The sequence below is a fragment of the Pseudopodoces humilis genome, chromosome 3 (genome assembly GCF_049639895.1).
Source record: "Pseudopodoces humilis isolate 2021_Gansu_Grassland_sample_001 chromosome 3, ASM4963989v1, whole genome shotgun sequence".
Taxonomy (NCBI): Eukaryota; Metazoa; Chordata; class Aves; order Passeriformes; family Paridae; genus Pseudopodoces; species Pseudopodoces humilis.
This window is the reverse complement of record NC_142202.1, coordinates 760,156-784,540: the sequence shown is the minus strand read 5'-3', so window position 1 is coordinate 784,540 and position 24,385 is coordinate 760,156. Positions and strand designations below refer to the sequence as shown.

Sequence of the window (24,385 nt, the reverse complement as noted above, 5' to 3'; positions counted from 1 at the left end):
GACGATGGCGGCTGGGAGGGGCCGTCATTCCTTCCATTCCTCTTTGGAATGGTTCGGGTGGGAAGGGACCTTGAAGCTCATCCAGGGACACCTTCCACCATCCCGGCTTGCTCCAAGCCCCTGGAACGCTGCCAGGGATGGATTCCTTCCCAACATCCCAGCTGAATTGTCCCTCTGTCCCTGGGAAGCCATTCCCTGCCTCTTGTCCTGTCACTGCGATTCCTGCCGAAGAATCCCTCCCGCTTTTCCTGCTGAGGTTTCCAGGGAACCTCCTCTTCTCCAGGTGAACTTCCCAAGCCTCTCCATATCCCAGAGTGTCCCACTGGACGCGACTGAGTCACCGGATGAGGTCTCCATATTCCGTATTTTAATAGGAACAGCTCAAACAAGTTACTCGCTTCCCTGTGTTCCCGGAATACCAAACATTCCCCGGCTCCAGATCCGAGTGCTCAGCCTTTAACTATTCTTACAACCCCTTTCCTTCCACTGGGAATGACTGAGCTCCAGCAGGAAGAATAAGTATCTCAAATATAACCCCTTGGAAATGTCCTCTGGTACAAAAATTCCCTTTTTTTCTCGCTTAAGAATTCCCTGGGAACGCCTCCGCCATCCCTTTATCCCAAAAACCAGCTCTGTGCCACAGGTGGGGGGGGTTCCTTTATTGCTGGGTCTCACCGGGCTGGATTGTGCTTCCCTTTCCCAAAGTTCTGCTCACAGCTTCACTGAGGAATCGCTGGGGGAATACCACGGGAACAGGCAAAGGAGTGGGAAAAGGAATGGGAAAAGCTGCGGGTTTTTCCTCTGGGAAGCCCATCCCGAGGTTTGGAGCGTTAAACCGCAGCAGGGACTCGCTGCTCCGAAAAAATGGGAGCGGGCCCAGCTGGACAAGGCTCCCAAGGCTCCTCCCCTGCCCTGGGGAAATCCCCCCAAATCCCATTCCACTAAAAAGGAGCAGGAAAAGCCTCTGAGCCGAGCCCTTCCCAGCACAGCTCCTTTTCCCAGACTTTATTCCAGGGGATGTTCAGGCCTCCTAAGTGCCCGATTCCCTGGGAGCAGCTGGAAGGTGAGAACTGGCAGGATCCAAGTGCCAGACTGCTCCAGTTTCCATGGAATTGTAAAACCATGGAAGTAGCACTTGGCTGCCACCTGCCCTGTTTTGCTGCTCAGAGACTCCAACCTCCTGGAATGGAACTCCAAAGCCGCTCCCACTCTTTGGGATCTTTGGCAAAAGCAGAGAGAAACCAACATTTCCTGAAGAGCAAATGCAGCCAGACTTTTCCTGGATGGAATTCCACTGGGGAAAACACAGCGAATGTCAGGGAGAAACATCGCTTCTCCTGATTGTCCACGTGGCATCGAATTCCCTGGAAAACACACCTGCACCACCGAGCTACCTGAATTCCCGGGGAATCCACTCCCACACGTTCCCTGGTGCGGTGCCACCTTGCCCGACCTCCAGGAGATGGAGCTGGGGAAGGAATGTCCAGAGGAAAGCTGGAAATCCGCTCTTTCCCAGCTTCCCGCCACCGGCCTCCCTCAGGCCCGGGACTGTCCAAGGGCTGCAGCCTAAGGAGCGGGAGGCAATCCCGAATCATTCCATGTTCACCAGGGCTGAACAGAGCTGGGGCTGCCCGGAGTCCGTCTGCGCGTGCAGCACGGTGAGTTCTCCCAGCAGGGATTCCTGCGCTCCGGAGCCCTTCCGCTCCGTGCTGGAATTCCCGCTTCCCGGCACCGCTGCCAGGCTCTGGTAGGGGCTGTTCTCTGGGAAGGCCAGCAGCTTGTCCGGGATTTTGGGGGACACCTCGTATTCCTCGTCGGGAAGCTCCGTTTTGTGCCCCTCGTCGTTCTTGGCGGCTCCTTCCACGATGACGAGGAAGGATTTCCAGGGGGTGTTCTTATCGTGGATCTGCAAAGGGATAACCGGCAGAGAGAGAGCAGGCTGGGGATGAGGTGCCCGGGAAAAGTTTGGATCAAGCTCGCGTTCGGCGTCGGTAGGGAAGGTTTTTGGGGCTGTGGAATGGGTTGGGTTGGAAGGACAGCGCCACGGGCAGGGAAACCTCCCCCCTCCCTGCTGCTCCACGTCCAAGCTCCTTCTGAGCAATTCCAGGGATCCAGCACCCGCAGCTTCCCCCGGCCAAACCGCGGCAGAGCCTTCCCAACCTCCCCCAAAACAAAGGGTGGGGAAAGGAGGATGAAACCCGGCTCCCTCCCGCCGTCCCTGGCAGTACCGAGGTGTGGCGGCGCAGCGTGGATTTGTCGGTGAAGGTCCTGCCGCAGGCGTTGCACATGAAGGGTTTCTCGCCGGTGTGGATGCGGTGGTGCCGCTGCAGCGCGTTCAGCTGCGTGAACTGCTTCCCGCACTGGTCGCAGCAGTACGGCCGCTCCCCTGGGAACGCGCCACGGGACACGGGCTGGGAACGCCGGCCCAGGGAAAACGTCCTGCCCTCTCCATCCTCCCAGCCCCACAAAGCCCTGCTGCCTTTTGCCATGGATTTCCCAGGGATTTTTCCACTGGAGACCCGAGTCCTGCCCAGAATCCAAGTATTCCTCCCCCTTATTCACTGTCCCGCTGTTCCCAGCCCCGGGATCGCTCCCAGCACACCGCAAACTCCCCGCTGGGAGGAAACTGATCCCGTTTTCCCCCTTCCCTGGATAAACCTCGGGAGCTAAACCCTGGGTCCCCCACGATCCTGGCAGATCACCGAGGTACCTCCACGGCCTGTGGAAGCACCCCAGGGAACGCTGTCCCTCGGGACCAGTGGGAGAAGGGGAGAACACGACACGTGGAGCGGTGCCCCGGCGGGGGAAAGCCTGGCTGAGAATTCCTCGCTGGAATATTGGAGCGCTGAGGGGTCTGCGTGTCCAAGAAAAGGGGCACAGCCTACCTGTGTGGACCTTGATGTGCTGGTAGAGGGAATTCCGCTGGGCAAAGGTCCGGAAGCAAACCTCACACTTGAAGGGCTTGGATCCCGTGTGGATCCGGTTGTGGTGTTTCAAGTATTCCTTGGAGGCAAAGCTCTTCCCACAGGTCTCACACATGAAAGGCCTTTCCCCTAAAAAAAAAAAAAAAAAAAAGGGTGGGGGGAAAGGAGGATGAAAGCAGCAGAGCTTTGGGAATGCTCCTAAAAAAATCCCGGAGAAATTCCGGGGCGTGTCCTCACTGTGGGGTCTTTTCAAGGTCAGCCGGTTCCAAACCGCTCCACGGGCAGGGACGCCTTCCCCCGTCCCACCGGCCACTCCCAACCTGGCCTGGAACACTTCCAGGGATGGGGAATCCACAGCTTCTTTGGGAAGACCGTTCCAGCACCTCACCACTGCCACAGGGAGGGGTTTCTCCCCCAAAAAATCCAATTTAACCCAACCCTCCCTCAGCTCAAAACCACCTGGGGAACCTTCCTCAGGCACATCCCACCGAGGAGACGACAGGATCTCGTTTGAGCCCTAAAAACGCAGATTAAGAGCAGCATTCCCTGAGGGCAGCGGTTTCCCTGGAACGTCTGGGGTTGGATTTTCCCACTTTTCCGGGCTCACCTGTGTGGCAGCGCCGGTGGTAGATGAGCATGTGGTTCTGGGTGAAGCGCGCCCCGCACTCATCGCACACAAAGGGCTTCTCCCCCGTGTGGATCCTGCAAGGAAAAAGGGATCTTCAAACTCCAGGGAGAACCTTTCCCCCATTCCCTGGCTGCCCAATCCTTTGGGATGTGAGGGAAAGCCTCTCAGGGATGGCTGCTTTTCCTGGAGAGGCACATCCACCTGGCACAACAGATCCCAAAGGATGAGGAATTCCCACCACCGGCTGCCACCTCACCCAAACTAAGGCAGCGTTGAGTTCCCAGAATCCAAAATTCCTGAAAGGCCTCTGGGAACAGGAAAAAAAACAAAAACAAAAAACAGGTTTAACCCCTCAGAGAGGATTTTTTTTCCCCCCCCTCATAAAAATGTCTCTGGCCCAAGACAGATAAAATTAAGGATAAAATCACGTTAACCCCCTCAGAGATGATTTTTTCCCTGATAAAAATCCCGTCACAAAGATCAAATGGATAAATTCAGGTTAAAACCCCTCAGGGTTGATCTTTCCCTTATCAGAAGGCCCTGAGGTAGATAAAATACTGCCAAAATCAGGTTAAAGTCCCTCAGGGTTGATATTTTTCCCTCATAAAAACACCCTGGGACAGATAAAAACCCAGCGGCTCCGTGTGGGAGTCATGGGGGACGCGCCACCCCCTCCTCTGCCCACATGAAAACTGGGATTTGGGGGGGCCCTGAAAGAGAAAACTGGGATTTGAGGGGCCCTGAAAGAGAAAACTGGGATTTGAGGGGCCCTGAAAGAGAAAACAGGAATCTGAGAGGCTTTAAAGGCTGAACCTCCACATGGAAACAGGGATTTGGGGGGCCCTGAAAGAGAAATCAGGGATCTGGGGGACCCTGAAAGAGAAAACTGGGATTTGAGGGGCCCTGAAAGAGAAATCAGGGATTTGGGAGGCCCTGAAAGAGAAAACAGGAATCTGAGAGGCTTTAAAGGCTGAACCTCCACATGGAAACAGGGATTTGGGCAGCCCTGAGGGCTGAACCCCCATATAAAAATGGATTTGGGAGGCCCTGAGGGCTGAACTTCCACATGAGGAGAAAAGAGGGATTTGGGAAGCCCTGGGGACTGAATCCCACATGGAAACAGGGATTTGGGAGGCCCTGAAAGAGAAACCAGGGATTTGGGAGACCCTGAAGGCTGAATCCCACATGGAACCGGGGATTTGTGCAGCCCCAAGGAGCATACCCCACATGGAACCGGGGATTTGTGCAGCCCCAAGGAGCATACCCCACATGGAACCGGGGATTTGTGCAGCCCCAAGGAGCATACCCCACATGGAACCGGGGATTTGTGCAGCCCCACGCCCAGGCCGGCGCCTCTCCCGTACCTCATGTGCGTTTTGAGCGCGGAAGGCTGCGAGAACTTGGCCTGGCACTCGGGGCAGCCGTAGGGCTTGTGTCCCGTGTGCGTCCTCTCGTGCAGGCGCAGGGCGGTCCTGGAGCTGAGCGCCTTGCCGCACTGCTGGCACTGGTGCCGCTCGGCGCCGCCCTCGTGCACCTGCAGCACGTGGCGCCGCACGTCCTTGCCGCGCTTGAAGCGCTTGGCGCACAGCTCGCAGGGGAAGCGGCGCTCGCTGCTGTGCACGTGCCGCTGGTGGCTGCGCAGGTTGCAGCGGTTGGCGAAGGTCTGCGCGCACGTCTCGCAGCGGAACTCGGGCGCCGCCGCCGCCCCGTGGCTCTGCTGCACGTGCTTCAGGAAGCTCTTCTCGTACAGGAACTCCTTCTGGCACGTGCCGCACTTGAAGCCCCCGCCGCCGCCGCCGCCGCGCTGCTTCTTCCTGTCCCCCTCGCCGCCTTCCGCCGGGTTTTCCGGGCGGGCGGCCCCGGTTTCCCCGGAGCTCTCCTCCTGCTTGCACTGCCCCTCCTCGCCCTGGGGCGGCTCTTCCCGCTCGGCGGCGGCGGCGGCGTCGCGCTGCTGCTCCCGCAGCCTGCGGGTGTATTTCTTCTTGGGGATCTCCACGAACACCTTCCTGCCGGCCAGCCGCCCGCTCGCCCTGCGGATCTTGGCGTACGGAGCCTTCAGCGCTTCCTTCTTTCTGTCCGCCTTCTCCTTGGCTTTGGCGGCCGGCCCCTCGGCCGCGGGCGGCTCCGGGGGCTCCCGCTTGGCCTCGGCCGCGCTCCCCCCCTCGGGGCTCTGCGACTCCGAGAAGCTCTGCAGCTCCAGCAGCACGGATTCCAGCATCTGCCTCTTCAGCTGGAAGCAGGTCTCGGAGAGGTCCAGGCACTTGAGCTTCTCGGCGATCTCCAGCATGCGCTGCACCCTGTCCTCCTCCACCTCCACGCGCGCCGTGTAGACGAACTCCAGGAAGGAGGCGAAGTCGGCCACCTGCACCTCGTTGAGGAAGACGTTGCTGCGGGGGCCGTCGGCCGCCTTCTCGTTGAGGAACACCTCCTTGAAGAACTTGCTGGTGGCGGCCAGCACGGCCTTGTGCGCCGGGAACTCGGCGCGCACGCCCTGGTACTCCACGCTGACCGTCACGTCGCACAGGTGGCCCAGCAGCCGCAGCTGCTGCATCTCGTGCAGGAGGTTCAGCGGGGACGACTTGGATTCCAGCAGCACCGGATTGCTCTCCATCTTCCCGGGAACGCCGCCGCGGCTCCGTGGGGATCCGAGGAGCTCCCAGGTCCTTCACGCCCACCTCGGAGCCATCTCCGGCTCCTCGGCGCGGCCACCGAGCTGGAAGCCCACGAGAGCTTCAACGCCAAGCCTGATTTGCCAGGAAACCCTGGGACAGGGATGGAGCGGAGCCGGATCCGAGCGAAGGCACCTGGAATTAAGGAACGAGGCAGCAGGCAATAAAAGGAAGGCAAGACTAAGCACAAGGTAACGGGGCAACCCTAAAGGAACCGCCTGGAAACGCTTCCCCCGTACGATCCCGAGCTCTTCCGTGACGGATAACCGCGTCCACGCACCGAAAACCCCACGGATAACGGCAGCTCCTCCGGAAGGACTCGGGGCCTGCTCGTTCCCAAGGCCCTTTTCCAGCCCCCCATTTCCCGGGAATGTCAGAAGCTGCTCCCAGCTTTGTAAAGGGGCGGAAGTTTTGGGGCGCCGTTCCCAAATGTCCGACCCCAGAACAAACCAGGTTTCTGTGGATTTAAAGCTGCTCCGAGGAATCTGCTGAGCCCCACCCTGTTCCTACCGGAGCCCCAGGGATTTCTTCCCGTGTCCCAGGAATTCAGCCGTGTCTCACCCAATGCTCCATAAACCACATTAAGCCACACCAAATCATCTTTTACCCCGAGAAAACCCATTTCTCTTAGCTCCTCCTCGTGCTGCTGCACAAGCTCCAATTCCCATCCCGGCCGTTTCCCACAGCGCCCACTTCCAACCCCCTGGATCCCTGGGAATGCTGCCGCGGGGGAAAGGCGGGGGGAAAACGGGAGAGGAACGGGAGACAACGGGGAGGGGAAGGGGGAGGAGGAGAAAAAGGAGGGGAAAAGAAGGGGGGGGAAAAGGGGGAAAAGAGGCGGAGTGGGGAGGAATGAGGGGGAAATGAGGCGGGTGGGGGCCAGCCCGCCGTGGCTCCCGCACTCACGGTTCCCGCTCGGTTCCCGTTCCGTTCCCACTCCGTTCCCGCTCGGTTCCCGCTCCGTCCCCGCTCGGTTCCCGCTGGGTTCCCCTTCCGTTCCCACTCCGTTCCCGCTCCGTCCCCGCTCGGTTCCCGCTGGGTTCCCGTTCCGTTCCCACTCCGTTCCCGTTCCGTTCCCGGTCGCTGCTCCCGCTCAGCCCCGGGCGCGGCCGGAAGCGCTGACGCGCCACGACCCCGGGCCGGGCGGCGGCGCGCCGGAAGTGACGCCACGAAACGCGCCGGGCGTTGCTCGGCAACGCGGCCTTCTCCCGCCCCGGCATTCCCAAATCCCGGCGTTTTTGCCGGGGCAGTCCGGGAGAATGAAGGAGGGCCGGGCTGGGCGGCACTGACAGCTTTATTAAAGGAGGAACTGGTGATTTACAGCGGCCCGTAAACACACACCCCGCCCCGCCCACTCATAGTGGGATGCTCCCACAGCTTCGGGGAAAAACACAAACCTCCGGACGGCTGCAAAGGTTTCCGTGGAATAAAAACCCTCCCGAGGAGGATAAATTACCTAAATTACCTAAATTACCCCTTCAGCACCTGTAACGCTGCCGCTCCCGAGGTCACACCGAGCGCTGGGAACGGCTCCCTGCATCCCAAAGGAGAGTTCCCACCTCGAAGCGCCCGTTTTGGGGCTAAAAAGGAGTTTATAAGTACAAAAGGGAGGGCTCAGCGCCGCCGCTGTCCCCAGGCCCGGGGCTCACGCCTGCTGCCGCTGCTGCTGCTTTGGCCCTTTGTGGTTTGTGAAGTTGCCCGTGGTCCAGCGAGCAAATTCCCGGCGTGGGATCCCGTCCCGGCTGCGCCTCCGCCAAAGTCTCGATCTTGGACCAGTTGTGGTGTTTTTTCTGTGTGAGGTCGATCAAGAAGCTCCTCCAGTGAGCGTTGCGGTCGTGGATCTGGGGGGGAAAAAAGGGAGCGGGGCGGGAAAAGGGATCTGATCTTTATCTGCCAAATATTTGACTTCATCCCGAGCTAAATCCAGCAATTTTGGGATAGCGCCAGGATCCTGCGCTCCAAGTCCCAGCTCAAACACGAACGAGGCTCTTTTGCCAGCTCCGTGCCGGATTTCTGGCTCTGCTGCCATGGAATGCTTCCAGAAGCCAGCTGGAATTTCGGCACACGGGCAAAAGTCTGACTTGGGAGCTGGAAGGGAACCTCCCGTTCTGTCTTTGCTGTCACTTCCAGGACCCGGAGGTGTCTGGGAAGAGCCGAGCTCGGCGTTTTCCTGAGCTGGGAATGTGTGAATTCCTGCGGCACGGGGCCGCAGTGAGGGTTAAAGCAGCGGGGACTCTGCTGTTCATCCCTAAAAAACAACCTCAAATCCCGAGCCCTTCCTCACACCTTCCCACGGAGTCTTTTAGGAAAAGATCTGGGAGAGAAAGTGCCGTCACTTCCAGGGATGGCCACCCTCCCCCTAGGACTGGGAACGGACTGGATTGGCAGCCAGCAGCGGCAGGGAGGAGGAAAAACCCCACAAACTTCAGGAATAGGTGTCAAGGCGGCGGCTCCCCGCCCTGCCCCGAAGCTCCCGAGGGCCGGGAATTCCCGCTGGGATGGGGAATGCCGGCAGGGAGGAGCGGGAAGCTCCCGTGGGATGCCGTACCGCCGCGTGCCGGCGCAGGGTGGACATGTCGGTGAAGGTTCTGTCGCAGGCCCGGCACTTGTAGGGCTTCTCTCCGGTGTGGATGCGCTGGTGGCGCCGCAGAGCTCCCGGCTGCGTGAAGGCCTTGCCGCACTGCTCGCAGAAATAGGGACGCCTCTCTGGGAACAACCACCCCGTTAGGAGCGGCTCCTCGGAGCCGGCTGGGAGAGCCGGGGGGTGTCCGTGCCAGGGGGTGGGATGGGATGAGCCCTGAGGCGCCTCCCAATCCCAACCATTCCGTGGGAAATGTTCCTCAATGCCCGCCGAGGCCGCGGCCGACCTCCGCCCCCAGATTCCTTCAGCCGCACAATCCGGGCCTCGGGGTTTGTTCAGGGTACCGCGCACGGCTCCCGTGAGCCGGGGTCAGGATGAGCCCCGCTTCCCGATGGAATTCCCCTCCTTGGAATCCAAGGAATGCCTGGATGTGGCACTCGGTGACGAGCTGGGGGGATGGGGCACAGCTCGGACCCGACGTCCTCGGAGCCCTTTCCCAAGCTCAGTGGTTCTGGGATCCCACCCCCAGCGGGAAGCAGCACAAAGGCAGAATCCCTTTTCCAGCCTGGGAATTACCTGCGTGGACGTTGCTGTGCTGGGCCAGGGAGGCTCTGAGGCCGAAGGTTTTCCCGCAGACCTGGCAGCTGTAGGGTTTGGCTCCCAGGTGGCAGCGCTTGTGGCACTTGAGGTACTCGTTGGTGGCAAAGTGCTTCCCGCACACGTCGCACCCGAAGAGCCGCTCTCCTGAGGGAAGAGAAACCGGGAATTCTCCCAGGGGGATTTATCCGTAGGAGTCGGCCTGCAAATCCCAGAGCCCAGGCTGGAAAAGGGCTCCGAGGTCATCGAGTCCGACCTGTGCCCGATCCCGGCCCCGGCAGCGTCCCCGGGCACACTCAGGCATGGGGACTCCATCCCATTCCAACCCTGAGAACCCTTTCCATGAGGGATTCCTTCCCGATAGCCTCCCCTGGCGCCACTTGAGGACGTTCCTCTCATCCTATCCCTCGGTCCTTGGGAGCAGAGCCCAAATCCCCCCCGGCTCCTCTCAGGGTATTGCGGAAAGCAACAAAGTCCCTCCTCTTCTCCAGGCTACAAGTCCTTCTATCCCTATGAATTCCTTCCTGGTACTTGGATACTCTTCCAGGAGTTACAAAAAAGGGAGCATTTCTTTCATATCTCAGCAATAAAACAGGAAAGGGGTGCGGAAACCAGCTGGAATATTTAATTCCCACCTGTGTGTGTCCTTTTGTGGCCGGTGAGTTTTCCTCTGTCGGCAAAGGAAGCGCCGCAGTCCTCACAAATGTAGGGCTTCTCCCCGGTGTGGGATCTAATGGAGACAAAACACCGGTGATTAGGGATTAATTAGGTCTTGATCCCTAAAATGCTGGGCCTGAAACGACGTTTGGGTTTGAAATGTAGTGGGAAAAGGAAATTCTGCTCCCTCAAAAAACAGAGTGTCTCCAGGAGTAAAATTCACATTTAAAATTTACCTTTTAAAATTTAAAACTCACCTTTTAAAATTTAAAATTCCCCTATTTAAATTTACCTTTTAAAATTTAAAATTCCCCATTTAAATTTACCTTTTAAAATTTAAAATCCCCACTTAAAATTTACCTTTTCCTCACTTTTAGGCCCTACAAAATCCACCTTTTTTTTTTTTTTTTTTTCCTCCCCAGGCAGCTCAGAGCATGGGAAAGGGGAAAGAAGGGAAAACGACAGAAAGTGACAGAGAATCAGAAAAATCTGAGCCTCAGTGTTTGGTCTTAACTTATTCCAACCCAAACAGGACGACATCCAAAATCATTCCTGATTCTGAGCCGTCAGGACAAAGGATTGTCATCACTCTTGCTCCGAAGAGGGGGAATTCCACGGGATGATTCACCCTCTCCTGGGAGAGGACACATCCACGCAGACACCACCACCAGGGAGCAGCTCCTCCCGTCAAGCTGCAGCCGAGCGGCGCGGATCTGGAGCTGCGCACGGAGATGAAATCCCATGGCAATCCCTTGCTCCAGGACCCGCTGATCCAGGATCCCTGACTCTCTCTTCGTCACCGAGGGCCGGCGTGGGATTTTAGAGCCTGTCCCGAATGACGGACATTCCTTGCAAGTTTGGCCGGGGCATCCGTGTCGAAACCCCGACCGCGGGAAACACGGCAGGGAGCCAAAGCCTTCGCCTAAAGGGGGATTCATCACGGATCCCACCGAACCCGATATCCCGGCGTTCCTGCTCTAAGGGGCAAGCAAGGGGCACGGCTGGAGTCTGACCTGGTATGGATCTTGAGCTGGGACGGCTGAGCAAACCTGGAGCGACACACGGCGCACTCGTAGGGCTTCTCGCCGGTGTGCGTCCGCATGTGCAGCACCAGCGCCGTGCGGGAGCTCAGCATCTTGCCGCACACGGAGCACAGCGGCCGCTTGGCCCTGCCCTCGTGCTTCCGCACGGAATGGCTCCTCACATCCCGCTTCCTCTTGAAGGTGGCCTGGCAGAGGCCGCAGGAGAACCTCCTCTCCTCGCTGTGCACGCAGGCGCGGTGCTCCTTGCAGCTGGTGGAGCTGGCGAAGGCCTTGCCGCACAGCTCGCAGTGGTAGGCCTTGCCGGGCAGGCTCTGGTGCGCGTCCCGGCAGTGATCCACGTACTGCTTCCGGGAAACAAACTGCTCCTGGCACTTGTCGCACTGGATCACGCACAGGGATTTCTTGTTGGCCACGCTTTTACCGGCCTTCTTTAGCTTGAACCCCGCTTCGGGTTCGCTGCTGTCCTTCTCTGTTGAGGCTTCCTCCTCCTCCTCCTCCTCCTCCTCCTCCTCCTCCTGGTGACATTCCTTGTTGTCTCTGCTTCCTTCAACTTCCGAGTATCCCGCGTCGTATTCTCCCTGCTCCTCGCCCTTCACACTCATTCCACCTTCATCTTCATTCCCTCCTTCAGCTTCCTGGGATTCCTCTTGCTCCTTGCTCCTTTCTGCTTCAGCAACGGAGGAATTCCCGGGGTCTTCCTCGCGCCCCGAGGTTTCCGGTGTCCCATCCCGAGTCTCTCCGTCGGGATCTCTGCTACGGCTTGTGGGGTTTGGGCCGTGTGGAGGTGGAACCACCATCCAGTAGACAGGCAGGAGTTTCCTCTCTTGCCCAGACTCATGGATTTTCCTGTTAAAAACGGAGCACAACTTCAATTAAATTTATCTGAAACTCATTCACTGTTTAATTGTTTCAACTCGGGCCTTGGGGGAAGAGTCCGTTCCTTCGAATTGTTCCTTGCGCCGTTTAAGAAATTCGCAGCATGTTTGGAAAGCCTACAAATAGGGGGAGTTTGGGAAGAGTTGGACTGGATAACTGAGGACAATTAAAATGCCTCAGTTCATTAAGGTCTGCGTTTTTCACCTCAGCAGGAACGCAGGATGGACTTTTCTTCCCAGGCCGTGAAATTACGGATTTAAACCAAAGGAAACAGGGATTAAATGCTCAGAGAGAGACACAAAATTCCTATTTATAACCCCAAATCTGGGGATTACAAAGAACTCCAGTTGCACAATCCAACAGGAAATTCCCTGAATTCCCCATCTGGGAGACCCCAATCCAGTCATCCACACCGCGCAGCCAAGAGAAAAATTCCCATTTCAACCCGCTCCGAGTCAGATCCAAGGAATCCCGGAACGAAGGCAGGGAGGACTCCAGGAATGCTTTATCCCGGGATCCCTGGGCAGCGCATTCCCGGCAGTTCCGTACCTGAGGTGGGAGGTGCAGGCGGCCCCGTGGGCGAAGCCCCGGTAGGGCCCGTCCCCGCCGCGCGTCCGGCCGCGCTCGGAGCCGATGGCCTCGTCGCAGTAGGGACACGCCTGGCATTCCCGCTTCCGCTCCTGCCCCTCGCCCAGGGAACGGCCATCCTGGTGTTCCAGGCTGCTGACGGCCACACCCAGTCCCGATGGGGAACGCGTCTCGTTGCACTTGGGCAGCTTTGCCGGCCTGGATTTGGGGGCTGGGAAAGCTGCGGCCTCCCGCTCCAGGCCTCCCGCCTGGCCTCCCATGAGCTCCGGCAGCAGCTCCTGATGCTTCTGCCTATCCCAAAGTTTCCTCTGCATGGGAATTGCCACGACCTGGGCGGAGTTCCTGGGGTTCTCCTCCTGCTGGATGCCAGGCCACTGCGATCCCCCGTTCTCACCCCTCCGCCCCTTCAGGCGGAGGCTCAAATCCAAGCCCTTCCTGCCCTCTGCCTTCACTTCTTCACAGATGTCCAGCAAATCCTTGCATTCCAGCCTTTCCGCTATTTCCTTCATCCGCTGGAGCTTTCCCGCCTCGATCTCCACCTCTGCCGTGTAGACGAACTCCAGGAAGGAGGTGAACTCCTCGGTGTAGATGTCCTGCAGGGTCACCGTGCACTTCTGGGCGTCCAGCGTCTCCTGGTGCAGGAAAAGCCCCCTGAAGTAGTTGCTGGAAGCTGCCAGGACGGCTTTGTGAGCCAGGAATTCCTCCTGAATTCCCAGGTGCTGGGTGAGGACCGTCACGTCGCAGAGGTGCCCGAGCCGGTACAGGGAATGCAGAGCCCTCAGGAGGTTGGGAGCAGCAACCTTGGACTTCATCAGGATTTTCCTCTTCTCCATCCTGCCAGAAGGAAACAGAGAAACGCTGGAATGATTTTTCCTATCCCTCCACTCAAGTCTGGCAGGGAAAGCCCAGCGGAATTCCACGCCCTCATTCCTTGCTCACCCCGCAGGGGTGGAATTGTAGAACCTCTGGGGTCGGAAGAGACCTCCAAGCTTGGATGGACCACCAGCACCTGAACTAAACCATCTCCCAGGAGCAGGAAATTGAGGGAACGCCGGCACAAGAGCGTTGCCTGTATTCTGTCGGAAAAGGATCGCTCACATCCGCATTCCTACCGGGCAATTCCCACGGCCAGCAGGGATCTCCGCAACGCTCCCGACCCAACACCTGCCAGCCGTTCCCACCTGGAGACACAACCCCGGCCCACCGGCAGCCGTGCAGATCCAGAGGTTCGGCTCCAAAATCCACAGGAGCTTCCAGCCCTTCTGCTGCCTCCGTGGTTTCCAGCAGGAAATCCCGGGTTGTGTGCAGTGCTTAGAGAAATCAATGAGAGCAGCACCTGCTAATTCCCTGCCGCTCCTTTGCCAGATTCCCGCCTGCGATAAGATCCCGATCCGCGCTCCCGCGGGAGCTCCTCTGACACCAGGACCTGACATGGAGCCCGATGGGAGAGATAAGTTCCAGGATCATCTCCGAGTTCAGCTGCTTCTGGATTAACACACCGCCCCCCACCAGCAACTGAAGCATCTTTCCACAAATCCATCAATTCCCACCATGTTTTCCTTCAGGAAAAAAACCCAATGGGATTTCTATTTTCCGTTCCCGTTCGGAAGCTGATCTTCGGTTTTCCGAAGTGCTGCCGAATGCTTAAGTCTCCAAAACACTCCCTCCAAGGGTTTAACCGAAAACCCCATTTCCTCCCCATTTTATGGCTTTGTTTGTAACTCCTTTCCAGCTTTTTCCCTGGCAATTTGGGAATAAATACTTCAAAAACGTGCACAGGTGTGCGAGATTTGCAGGAAGCGTAATTAATCCAAGAGATTATTTGGGAAGACACTTCATCATCAGAAATGTCAAAACTGCATCAGAACTGGTGCAAAACTCAATCCATATTTCAAGTACGGAATTCCTGATGAGGAATTGGAATCGGTGCAACTGGAATTGGTACAATTCCTTTAAAAAATAAAGCCCAACAGCAGCCTGAACCTCCGAGAAAATATTTATATTCGTATATTTTTATAATCTCCGTTTACCTGCTGGAAAAATTTCTGTTTTATCCACCTGAAAAATCTTCATTTATGCTCCAGAGCATCCCTATTCATCACCCAAAATCAAATCTCCATTTACCACCCCCAATCTCCGTTTACCCTCCTGGAAAATCCCCACTGATGCTCCAGAAAAAACTCAGCTTGCACTCCAGAAAACTCTCCCAGGAAAATCCCCAGTGATGCTCCAGAAAAATCTGTATTTGCGCTCTATGAAAAAAAATCTGTTTACACTCCAGAGAATTTCCATTCTCCCTCCAGCAAAGCCCTGGCCAAACTCCTCCAAAAGTCCTGAAGTTTGGGTTGTTGTTTATTTTATTTCTTTTTTAAATGCCGAGCACTTGTCTCTCTCCCTAAGGACTTTACCTTCGGGACAGCGCTGGGAAGGCTCCTCCCCCGAGGAATTCCAGGCTCCCTCAGGAGCAGCCCTCACCATCCTCTGGCAATGTTCCGCTTCGCTCCTTGTGCCACCGGCACAGCCGCCTTCCTCTCCCGCATTTTGAGTGCAGCCACGGGATTTGGAGCCGGACACCTGCGAAGGGCTGCAAGGAAAGCGGGGATAGGGAATGTTTATCCCGGCTTTGCCATAAAGCGCCGGGACGTCAGGGGGAGTCACCTGCGCGCTCCCGCCGCCGGCAGCAGCCAGGAATCGCTTCCCGCCGGGCAGGAGCGGCCGGGATCGCTGCCGGGAATGATTCCCGGCGTTCCCGGGGGCGATTCCCGGCGTTCCCGGGCTGTATCCCGAGGGTCCCGCCCGGCCCCGGGCCGCCCTTACCCCGCTGCCGGTTCCCGCCATGGCGGCCGCGGCCTCAGCGCCTCAGCGCCGCCGCCATCTTGAGTGCGGGCAGGGCGTTCCCACAAACCGGGGGGAAAAAAACCCTCAAAAACCCCCCAATCCCGCCTTAAATCGACCCGAATCCGCAAAAAAAAGCGCTCCCGAAACGATCTGGGAACGGTTTGTTTCCGCGCTTTTAAAAAGCCGGGTTTTATCAGGTGAAATGACCTCGGTGATGCGCGTCCTCAGGTGCTTTAAATGCAGCCCGCTTCGCTGGGGCAGCTCCTCGGGCTCTCCCGGTGTGGATCCCGGGATATCCGTGAGGATCCCGGGATATCCACTGGGGATCCTGGGAGATCAGTGCCAGAGTTAAGGGAGGTGTTCATAAAAACCAGTACAAAGCTGTGAACTTTAGCGGGGTAAATCTGGGATTCGGAGAAGTGCAGGGTCTCCCTGTTTCTTCCCGCTGGTGGTCTCATGTTCCTGTCTTTTATCACATAAAATCATTTGAAAGTGGGCTGCCGAGTAGTTCCAATCTTTTTTTCAGAGATGAATTCCTCCTTTGAAGCATTATTTTTTTCCCCTCACTTAAATGCAGGTTTTAATCTTCACATTTTAACAGCTTGTAAAAATGTTGGATGACTGCAATTCCCTGAGGAAATGTAAAATAAGTTCCTCCATTAAAAAAAAAAAAAACAAAAAATCAGGAAAGGCAGACATCTGCGTTAGCCACGTTTTCAATCCTGATTATTTCGTTTGTAGCCAGGGAATGTTTCTATTGTCCAGACACAGCTCTCGGAGCGGTAAGAACGAGCGGCAGTGCGAGCGAGGCGTGTGGAAAATGTCAGGATAATATCCCTGCATCTTCGCACGAGGGATCCGTGTTTGCTTTTCCTTTATCGCGAAACTCGGCAGCTCTCACCCAGAGGAGCTGGGCAGCTCCCGGCCAATTCACTCTGGATTCCACGAGGATGGAGGGAATTTCTGGGTACACTGCTGGGCTGTGTCCGTGTGTCGGTCCCAGGAGGGATTTTCCCAAGGCTGAATTTACACTCTGCTCTTTGCCACCAGTTTTGTTTCTCAGGAGATCCACTTGATTCTCCAAATGTTCCGGGTGCTCGGATGCACTTCAGGGGCTCCCTAGAGCCCATGGAATTCTGCATGTCTCTCCTGTGGGGAGGAAGAAGGAAGAGCATCATAGCTGCTCTTTCCCAATCCTTAATTTCGGAACTTCAACAGGAGGGATGAAACATGTGGGAGGCAGCTGTGGGAAATGCCAATCCCGTGTGTCTCGCGGTGGGTGAAGCATTCCAGGCGCCGGGATGGCGAAATAAAACAACCTGTTAAGCCAAAACAACAAAATCCAGGGAAGAATCGGAGCCTGGGAACTCAGATTTTATCTGAGCACTTCCCCTTGGTTGGGAGTGGAGGGATACCTGGGGCTTTGATTGATCTTGGTGACTAAAACCAGGAAAAGGGGGAAAAACTGGGAGTCGGCTCTGCCAGTCAGGTTCTGCTCCTGATCCATCGGGTGTTTGTGTTTGAGGTCAGCCAGGACATCTCCAGCAAAGCAAGGGTTGGGAATGTCCCCAGATCCCAGGTTCCTTCCCCCTGGAGCACAGCGGGCCTTGGCGATTTTGGCTCTTCCCAGCAAAGCTTGGGGGACATTTTAGAGCCCCCCAGGGAAACATCCTGGTGTGTTTTCCATGGATGGATATCCCTTCCGTACGGCTCCACCAGAGGATGCTGCAGACTTCGGAAAGAGCAGCCCTGACTGTGGCCCTGCTCATCCCTTTAATCCAGAGGAATCCAACCCTGGGTATCAACCACGACACTGCAGAGAGAGCTCCCAAAAGCCTTTCCTCAGGAGCCGAGTAAACCTCCGGATCATCCCCGAAGCAGGGACAGGGCTGTCAGCGTGGGCTAAACACGCAAATTCCAGAGAAAATCCTGATGGGAAGCACAGAGCAGGCCTTGCTCCATGTGTCAGCACCGAGCACTGCTTGTCTCTTGTTCTCCCTAAGAAATTTTGGCATGGGACCATGCTACAAATCAAACATCCCACGGATTCTCCCCGTCACGCTCAGTCTCAAGGAGCAGGAGTTCCGTGTATCCCGGCAGAACGCTTCCAAGATCCTGCTGTCACTCGAAAACCACAGGAATTGAGGGAAGTCCCCGTGTGTTTTGTATGAAAAAGGAGATCTTAGAATCCTAAAAACCAGCAAAGTTGAATTCCCACTAAGGTTCTGGTGGGGAAAACCTGGATACCAGAGCAAACCAAGAGGGAATAGGAGAAGGCCTTTAAGATCATCAAGTCCAACCATCAAATTCCAAGATCATGGAATGGTTTGTGTTGGAAGGGACCTTAAAGATGATCCAGTCCCACCCCTCCCTGCCACGGGACACCTTCCAGTGTCCCAGGGGTCTCCAGCCTGGCCTTGGGCACTTCCAGGGATCCAGGGGCAGCCACAGCTTCTCTGGGCACCCTCCCAGGGAGGGCACCTTCCCAGGGAACAGTTTCTTCCCAATATCCCGTCTGTCCCTGCCCTCTGGCAGCCGGAAACCATTCCCTCTTGTCCCATCATTCCAAGCCCATGGAAATAATCTCTCTTCACATGTATCTCCGTCATGTCCTGGCCCGGAGTGCCGCATTTGGGGCACCCCAAAGCTTCTCTTCTCCGGGCCGAACGCTTGGAGCTCTGGAAAACCTGGAAAACCGATGGCTGTTACGGACCGAGGCGATAAATAAATTAAATAAACTAGAATGAAACCAAAAATAAGGAACAAATCAACGAAAAGCCCTTTTCAGCCCTCCATGTTCCTGGGGTTATTATGGAGCCCACACTTCGGATGCCAGCTCCGTGTTCCTGATGTGGGGACACACCCAGGAGTCCCTGGAAGGGCTCCCACCAAAGCCAAGACCCCGCTTTTGGGAAGGTTTCTCCGGAACGAGCTCGGAGTCAGCTCAGCACCACCCCGGGCACGAAGGCTCCCAGGATTTTGGCTCTGGGCTGTGAATTCCGGACTCTCCCTCTCATTTTTCCCGGGAGCTCATTCCTGCGAGGTGGCGCCAGCGGCGGGATGCATTCCCACAGCTCCAGGGGAAGAGGGAGCAGGGCTGCTTTGGAGTTAATTCCCTGCAATGCTGACCCCACGCTCCTGACAAGTGATGTGTTAGGGCGATGGGAATCCAAATTCCGGGATTCATCTATGATGTTTTCCTTCTGGCACGAAATAAATCCTCGGCACAGATCGTTCGCTTGTTTATCGCACATTTTTAAGCTCTTGGCGAACTTCTTCCCCTTCTTCTCCCAAATATTTTAACCCCTGCTAAACCCTGGGCATCAAACCCGGGAAGTTGCCTCTGGAAGCAAAGGATTTCCCATCACATTCCATGGATATTGAAGGTCTGATCCATGTATTTTTAACTCCTTAACACGGCCGGTCAAGCCCAAACTGAAATGGTTTTGAACTGATTTTTTGTATAGTTGAGTTTGAAATAGTTGATGCTGGAATATCCTAAAGATCCCGTTTTCCATCCGGGATCTGGGAAACAGGTGGGTAATGTTTAGTCTCCGGCTAAAAGACAGGATGTTAATGCTTTTCCCGCTTGGAAAGGAGCTGCCTCCTGTTTAGTTACAGTTCAATATAAAACAAATATTCCATTAGCAAAAGGAGGCGGGGGGAAGATCCCGGTTTTTTCCTCTCTCTTCTCCACAGGGTCCCTTCCAGCTCAATATTCCACCAGAAATCTGTACGGAATGCAGAGGATCCCGAGGAATGAATTCAGATTAGCACCTTGCTCCCAGCCAGAAGGAATCCAGCAAAACAACCCCCAAAGTTATTCCTAATGGCAAGAAAAGAGGGAATTCTTGCCAGATTTACCCTCCTGTTGTTCCAAGACACCGATTAAAAGAGTTGCTGATTTCATGGAGGTGATTCCGGACAAATTCCAGCTGATCCCAGCTGTTCACCAGGGGAAATGATAAGGAAAATAAATCTGAATACATTGGATGAAGTGGTATTTTTCCAACAGCTGGCTGTTGGAACAGGAATGTTTTTCCGTTGCTCCCCAGAGAGCAGCATTCCCTCTCAAGATCCCAAACTTCTCATCCTCCTCCGGCAGCCTCTTGACTTTTAGCCACCGGAACGATCCCAATATTTTGTTTTTTAACGCAAAACTCTCTCCTCCCAGCAATAACATTTTCCCCCCAGTGTTTATTTTTCCTTAGTGCTGAGCGCTCACCGCGGTTGGCGAATCCAAATTATTTGGGGGAGAAACGGGAATGTCAGTTTATATCTGCGTCCCGACCCCCCGAGTGTTTTCAGGGAGAGCGTTCCTGCCTCCAGGTGCTCCTGCAGGGATGAGAAAATGCCCTTTTTAAAATCCCGGTTTGAGTGCGGAATCTTGGCACGGGGATGATTAAACGTGGAAGGAGCAGCTGCCTGGAGAAACAAACACCTGGCAAAATATTTTGGGGAATTTCAGGATGAGTCATCCCGGGCCGTGCTGGGGAAGCTCGGCCCCAGCTGCAGCTCGGGAGGTCGGCTTTTAGTCCCGCAGAATCCCATGGAATTACTGAGGTTGGAAAAGACCTCTGGGATCGTCGAGTCCAACCTGTCACCCAGCCCAGGAGTGCCTCATCCAGGTATTCCTTGGACACTTCCAGGGATGGGAATTCCAAACCTTTCTGTGCTGTTCCAATCCTTAACAAACCATCCCATGAAAAAATTCCCGTCTCTTTCATGTCTTACTCCTTGACACCTCCAGGAATGGGCATCCAAACCTCCCTGGGAAATTCCAATGCTAACCCCCCATTCCATGAAGAAATTCCCATCTCCTTCATCTCTCATTCCAGGACATCTTCATGGATGTCAAACCTCCCTGAGAAATTCCAATGATGACAACCCTTTCCATGAAGAAATTCCCATCTGCTTTCATCCCGTCCCAAGGACTGCTCCAGGGATGGGAACTCCAAACTTCCCGGAGCAATTCCAAAGCTAAGACCCCATTCCACGAAGAAATTCCCATCTGCCTTCATCCCTTATCCCATCTTTTCTCCTTTCAGCTCTCCTGCTTGGAGAAGGTCTATGCCAAGATCCATCCCCATGCCTGCAAAGCCAATGGAACGTAGGGAACTCATCCCAAGCCAAATGTCCGAGCTCATTAAAATCCCAATTAATCCCTTTGGATCCATCACCGTTCGTTCCCCGCAGGGTCGTTAGGCACGGAAAAGGAGCGGGGAGGGAGGCTCCGTGCTGGAAGTTCCCAAATTGGTTATTTTTGGACTCTTCCCAGAGTTTTGCTGTTCCCTCAAGCCCTCCTTGCCCTCGTCCCCTTTGGAAGGGAAACAATTCATTAATTCCAGCATAAAAAGGGAAGGAAACAAAGGGAAACATTGTTGGGAATGGTGGGGAGGTGCTGGGATCTCCTGGGAAGTGGGAATGGGCGGAGCTTCACCTTTCTCCAGCTGTGTCCGCATCCCAGCTCGGCTCCATCGGGATTGATCACACTCCCAGATATTAACCATGACCAAACCCGGAGCCATCGGAAATGAAAACCTGTCTGGAATTCCAAGAAAAGCTCAAAACTGCGGAATGAGGCTCGGATGCCCACGAGGAGCTCAGGGTCATGCCAGCCTTCGGGATAAAAGAGCGGATTAGGGATCTCTGGAGGAGGAGGAGGAGGAGGACTTTCTGAGTTTTCCCACCGCTAATTCCCCAGCTTTGTGCTGATCCCTAATAACGATCTCAATAATTATCCCAATTAATTTCAGGAATGGCTTTTGGAACCTTCAAACACAAAAAATCCATCTCCAGAAGTGTTCCCAGACCAACCACCCACCTTTAAAAGGAATATTTTCCCAACTGGGATTAAAATCATTCATATTCCCAGGGAGGGAGCAGCGGGGCCGGGAATGGCCGGATAACCTTTGGAAAAGCAGCGGGAATGACTTTGGGTCAGGCTCTTTGTTAAAGCATCTGCTTTTACTCCAGGACATTTAATGATCACCAGGAATTCCAGGGCTGGAGGAATGCCAGGGTGGATAAAGGAAAAGTATCCCTTCGGGTGGAGCTGCAGTTCCAAATCCCGGAACGTCCCTCTCCGATTTTTCCCGTCTGGATTCATTATCCCTTATAAACCGGGGCTGCAGGGAAATAGGAAAATGTTGCTGCAAGCACGGAGAAGGCTCCAAGTGAGGAGGAATTTTCTGGGATAGCCACAGGCAAGGCAAATTCCAGCACCTAAAGGGATGGATCCAGCCTCCAGGACCTTCTCCTCAGGGAAAACACATTCCAGAGGGAATTATAACAAGCAAAACCCTGCGAGCTGGATGCAATGTGGCAGCTAATTCCATCAAAAATTCCTTTATTTTTCCCTAGGGGAATCACACCAGCAGATTCCGGGTACCCACCAGCATTCCAAAGGCCGGGGAGTTTATGGATCCCTTTGTATGGCTCAGAGGGATCCCTGGAGTCAGGAGGTTTTCCGGCAGCTGGAGCGTTGGCTCCAGGTTATCCCAGAAATCTGGGAGCACCGGGATGGCTGCAGTGGGATTGCCAAGCCCAGGCTTGCATTGGGAGCCGGAAGAACATCCCGAAATATCTGTGGTTTTAATCCCTACCTACTCCCAGGCATGTGCGGACACGGAACCCCATCCTTAGGGAAAATAAAAACAGGGAAACAGGCTGGAGCCTGAAAGTGTCAGGGAAAAACATGGGAGAGACAAGGGAAAGAAGCCAAAAGGAAAGGAAGAATGATCCCAAAATCCTTAAACGCTGTTTTTAGGTCCATGGGTCCGGGCCCAGAAATCCAAGCTCATCCAGGAGATGCTGCGGATGCACATTTCCAGCTTCCCAAGGGAACGGGCTGTGGGAAAGTTCAGGAGCGGGTCCGTGTGACTCCGCAAACACTTTCCTCTCCGGAGCAAGAAGTTGGGAATGCTGGGATAGGAGCAGGGAGCCATTTATGGGCCCAGAATTCCCAACCGGAATACCAACATCCGAGTTTTCCTGCCTTTTCCCGGAGCTGGGACAGGGTCACTGTGGGCTGAGCCACCAGGATCAGGTGGGAGTTTTGTCCCTCTGGAAAATGGGGGTGCGTGGGAAGGAAGCGGAAGCTCAGAATTCCGGAATTCCAAGGACAAGGTGCCGGAGCTACCCCTGGCATGGAGCAGTTGGGATTGGAGCATGGGAGGATGCCTTGGCACCGCTCCCTTCTTCTCAACGTTCCCAAGAAAAGTGGAAAAGCCGCGTCGGTTATTTTGCTGGGAGGAGAATTCCAAGAGGATCTCCACACCTTGCTCCTTCCACAGGGGGCTGCTCGCTCCAAGCCTGGCAGCTCCACGTGATCCAGGATAACCCCTGGATCCTGGATCCAGACCCAGGATGACCCCTCCTCACCCAGGCTGTGGAAAATGGAAGTTCATTCCAGCTGGAGAGCCGTGCTCGGGAGTTCCCATGCTGCTGCCTCCCATCCCAGGCCTTCGTCACCTCACCCCTGAGTAATCCCAAATTCCCGCATCCAGGCAGGAATGACGGCGGATCGCACGCGCCCTGACGGAGCAGGCGGATCCCTCCTGGGGATCCGTGTTCCCTGGATTTTTTCCAGTCCTTTCAAGCTGTTCCCAGTGAAATGCTGGCAGGAGCTGGAGTCTGCTCTTGATGGAGAGAGGCTGCTCCCTCCAATCCCCTTTTCCCAAGGCGCTGCTCCGGCCATCCCGGGGCATCCCAGGCAGGGAATGACCGCCGGATCCCGCTGTGCCTGGCAGCAGAGGCCGGAACGGTTTCCCCATGGAAAAGCAGGGTGAGGATGCGGGGCTCGTGGTGAGGAGCCCTGTTCTTGCTGGGATCCTGGCTGGAGCGAGCAGGAAAAGCGGGAATGACCCCATCCCACTTCACTGATGGAATCCAAGAGCTCTTTGCCGTGGCAACAGGGCCGGGACCACAACTTGGGATTTTTCCAGCGGCTCCGGGTACATTCCAGGCCGTTCCCACGGGGGGTTGGGGCTCCCCAGTTTGGCACTGAGACTTTCTGAGGAGGAGGGAACGAAGCGGGAAGGACAATCCCTAAAATCCCACAAAAGTGGGAAGAACAAGCAGCTGCTGTCCCCAGGAAACAGCTGGAATTGCCTGGAGAGCGATTCCAGGGGGGAAAAATGGATCCCACCAAAAGAAACCACTCACTCCTCATCCCTGGAGCTGTGGCTGTTTGATCCCGGATGGATCACACCGGGATAGGGTGGATTCCTTTTTGGGAATGGATTCCACCTTTTGGGAATGGCTTTTGCAATCCAGGTGGGAGCGATTCAACACCAGCATTCCCGCTCGGAGCCAGAACTGCTGGGGGAATTTATAGCCTGAATTCCGTAGGAGATCAGGCTGGAATGCTACGGATTTGGAAATAAAGATTGGGAAATGGGGCAGGGAAAAGCTCCAAGGAAAGGCGGTGCCAGCGCTGCGCATTCCTGAAATCGTCGGCTGAGCCAGGCGATGCCGCTTTTCCATCTCCTCCCGTTAAAAATCCCGGAGACGGTGCCTGGTTCTAGCCCTGCCAAGGTGGCATTCAAAGGGAGCAATCCCGGCTTGGCTGCTGGGAATTCCCATATCCCAGATAACATGGCGGGAAGAGGAGCCGTGGGTGCTGCGGCAGTGCCGGCAATAAACCACCCAATCCCATTTGTTTGGGATCAAATCCCTTCCCATCTCCTTTCCCTCTGTTTCTTTGCAGGGTGGGAATGACATTCCCATTATTTTTCCAAGCCGCCCCACTTCCAGTTCATGCTTCCCACTTCCCTAGGGATAACTCTATCCAGCTCTGGCTGCCCTCTTGGGGTATCCGTAGCTGCCTGATAAGGCTTTTCCAGCTTTTCCAGGGAATTTTTTGGGAAAACCACACCAAACCTGGGCTGTTGAACGGGGGAAATTAATCGGTTCCAGCGGAATTCATGGGAATCGGATCCATTGGATTCAGGAATTAATGGGAAGCTTGGCCTTGGCACAGC

The 24,385-nt window shown here is 55.6% G+C and overlaps 2 protein-coding genes across 5 annotated transcripts; both read right to left on the bottom strand.

Moving 5' to 3' along the window:
- Positions 1 to 34: 34 nt before the first annotated feature.
- On the bottom strand, positions 35 to 7,351 carry GZF1 (GDNF inducible zinc finger protein 1). Its single transcript, XM_014254649.2, has 6 exons — positions 7,128 to 7,351; positions 4,917 to 6,356; positions 3,532 to 3,626; positions 2,886 to 3,053; positions 2,229 to 2,386; positions 35 to 1,906 (listed from the first exon to the last, which is right to left on the bottom strand). Exons 2-6 carry the CDS (start codon positions 6,161 to 6,163, stop codon positions 1,592 to 1,594), a joined length of 1,983 nt encoding a protein of 660 aa, XP_014110124.2. The 5' UTR covers positions 6,164 to 6,356; positions 7,128 to 7,351; the 3' UTR covers positions 35 to 1,591.
- LOC102100974 (GDNF-inducible zinc finger protein 1-like) lies at positions 7,347 to 15,711 on the bottom strand. 4 transcript variants are annotated; one of them, XM_088053895.1, is made up of 8 exons: positions 15,609 to 15,711; positions 14,972 to 15,147; positions 12,525 to 13,397; positions 11,070 to 11,945; positions 10,035 to 10,129; positions 9,379 to 9,601; positions 8,770 to 8,927; positions 7,347 to 8,062 (listed from the first exon to the last, which is right to left on the bottom strand). In XM_088053895.1, the coding sequence occupies exons 3-8, from the start codon at positions 13,394 to 13,396 to the stop codon at positions 7,836 to 7,838; spliced, it is 2,451 nt and encodes an 816-aa protein (XP_087910021.1). In that variant the 5' UTR covers position 13,397; positions 14,972 to 15,147; positions 15,609 to 15,711; the 3' UTR covers positions 7,347 to 7,835. The 4 variants fall into 4 exon arrangements, with proteins under 4 accessions (XP_087910021.1, XP_087910020.1, XP_014110126.2 ...); XM_088053894.1 differs by lacking the exon at positions 15,609 to 15,711 and adding an exon at positions 15,381 to 15,429; XM_014254651.2 differs by lacking the exon at positions 15,609 to 15,711 and adding an exon at positions 15,381 to 15,429 and having other exon boundaries at positions 9,379 to 9,546.
- Between the last annotated feature and the right edge of the window lie 8,674 nt (positions 15,712 to 24,385).

What these genes read in the sequence shown, in the direction of transcription:
- GZF1 (XM_014254649.2), bottom strand. Translation starts at nt 6,163, where the DNA reads ATGGAGAGCAATCCGGTGCTGCTGGAATCCAAGTCGTCCCCGCTGAAC. An exon ending in GCACATCAAGGTCCACACAG is followed by an intron (nt 2,387 to 2,885) that starts GTAGGCTGTGCC and finishes GCGCGTTCCCAG; the next exon opens with GGGAGCGGCCGTACTGCTGC. An exon ending in CGCTGCGCCGCCACACCTCG is followed by an intron (nt 1,907 to 2,228) that starts GTACTGCCAGGG and finishes ATCCCTTTGCAG; the next exon opens with ATCCACGATAAGAACACCCC.
- LOC102100974 (XM_088053895.1), bottom strand. Translation starts at nt 13,396, where the DNA reads ATGGAGAAGAGGAAAATCCTGATGAAGTCCAAGGTTGCTGCTCCCAAC. An exon ending in CAGCTCAAGATCCATACCAG is followed by an intron (nt 10,130 to 11,069) that starts GTCAGACTCCAG and finishes TGTCTCCATTAG; the next exon opens with ATCCCACACCGGGGAGAAGC. An exon ending in GCACAGCAACGTCCACGCAG is followed by an intron (nt 8,928 to 9,378) that starts GTAATTCCCAGG and finishes GGTTGTTCCCAG; the next exon opens with AGAGGCGTCCCTATTTCTGC.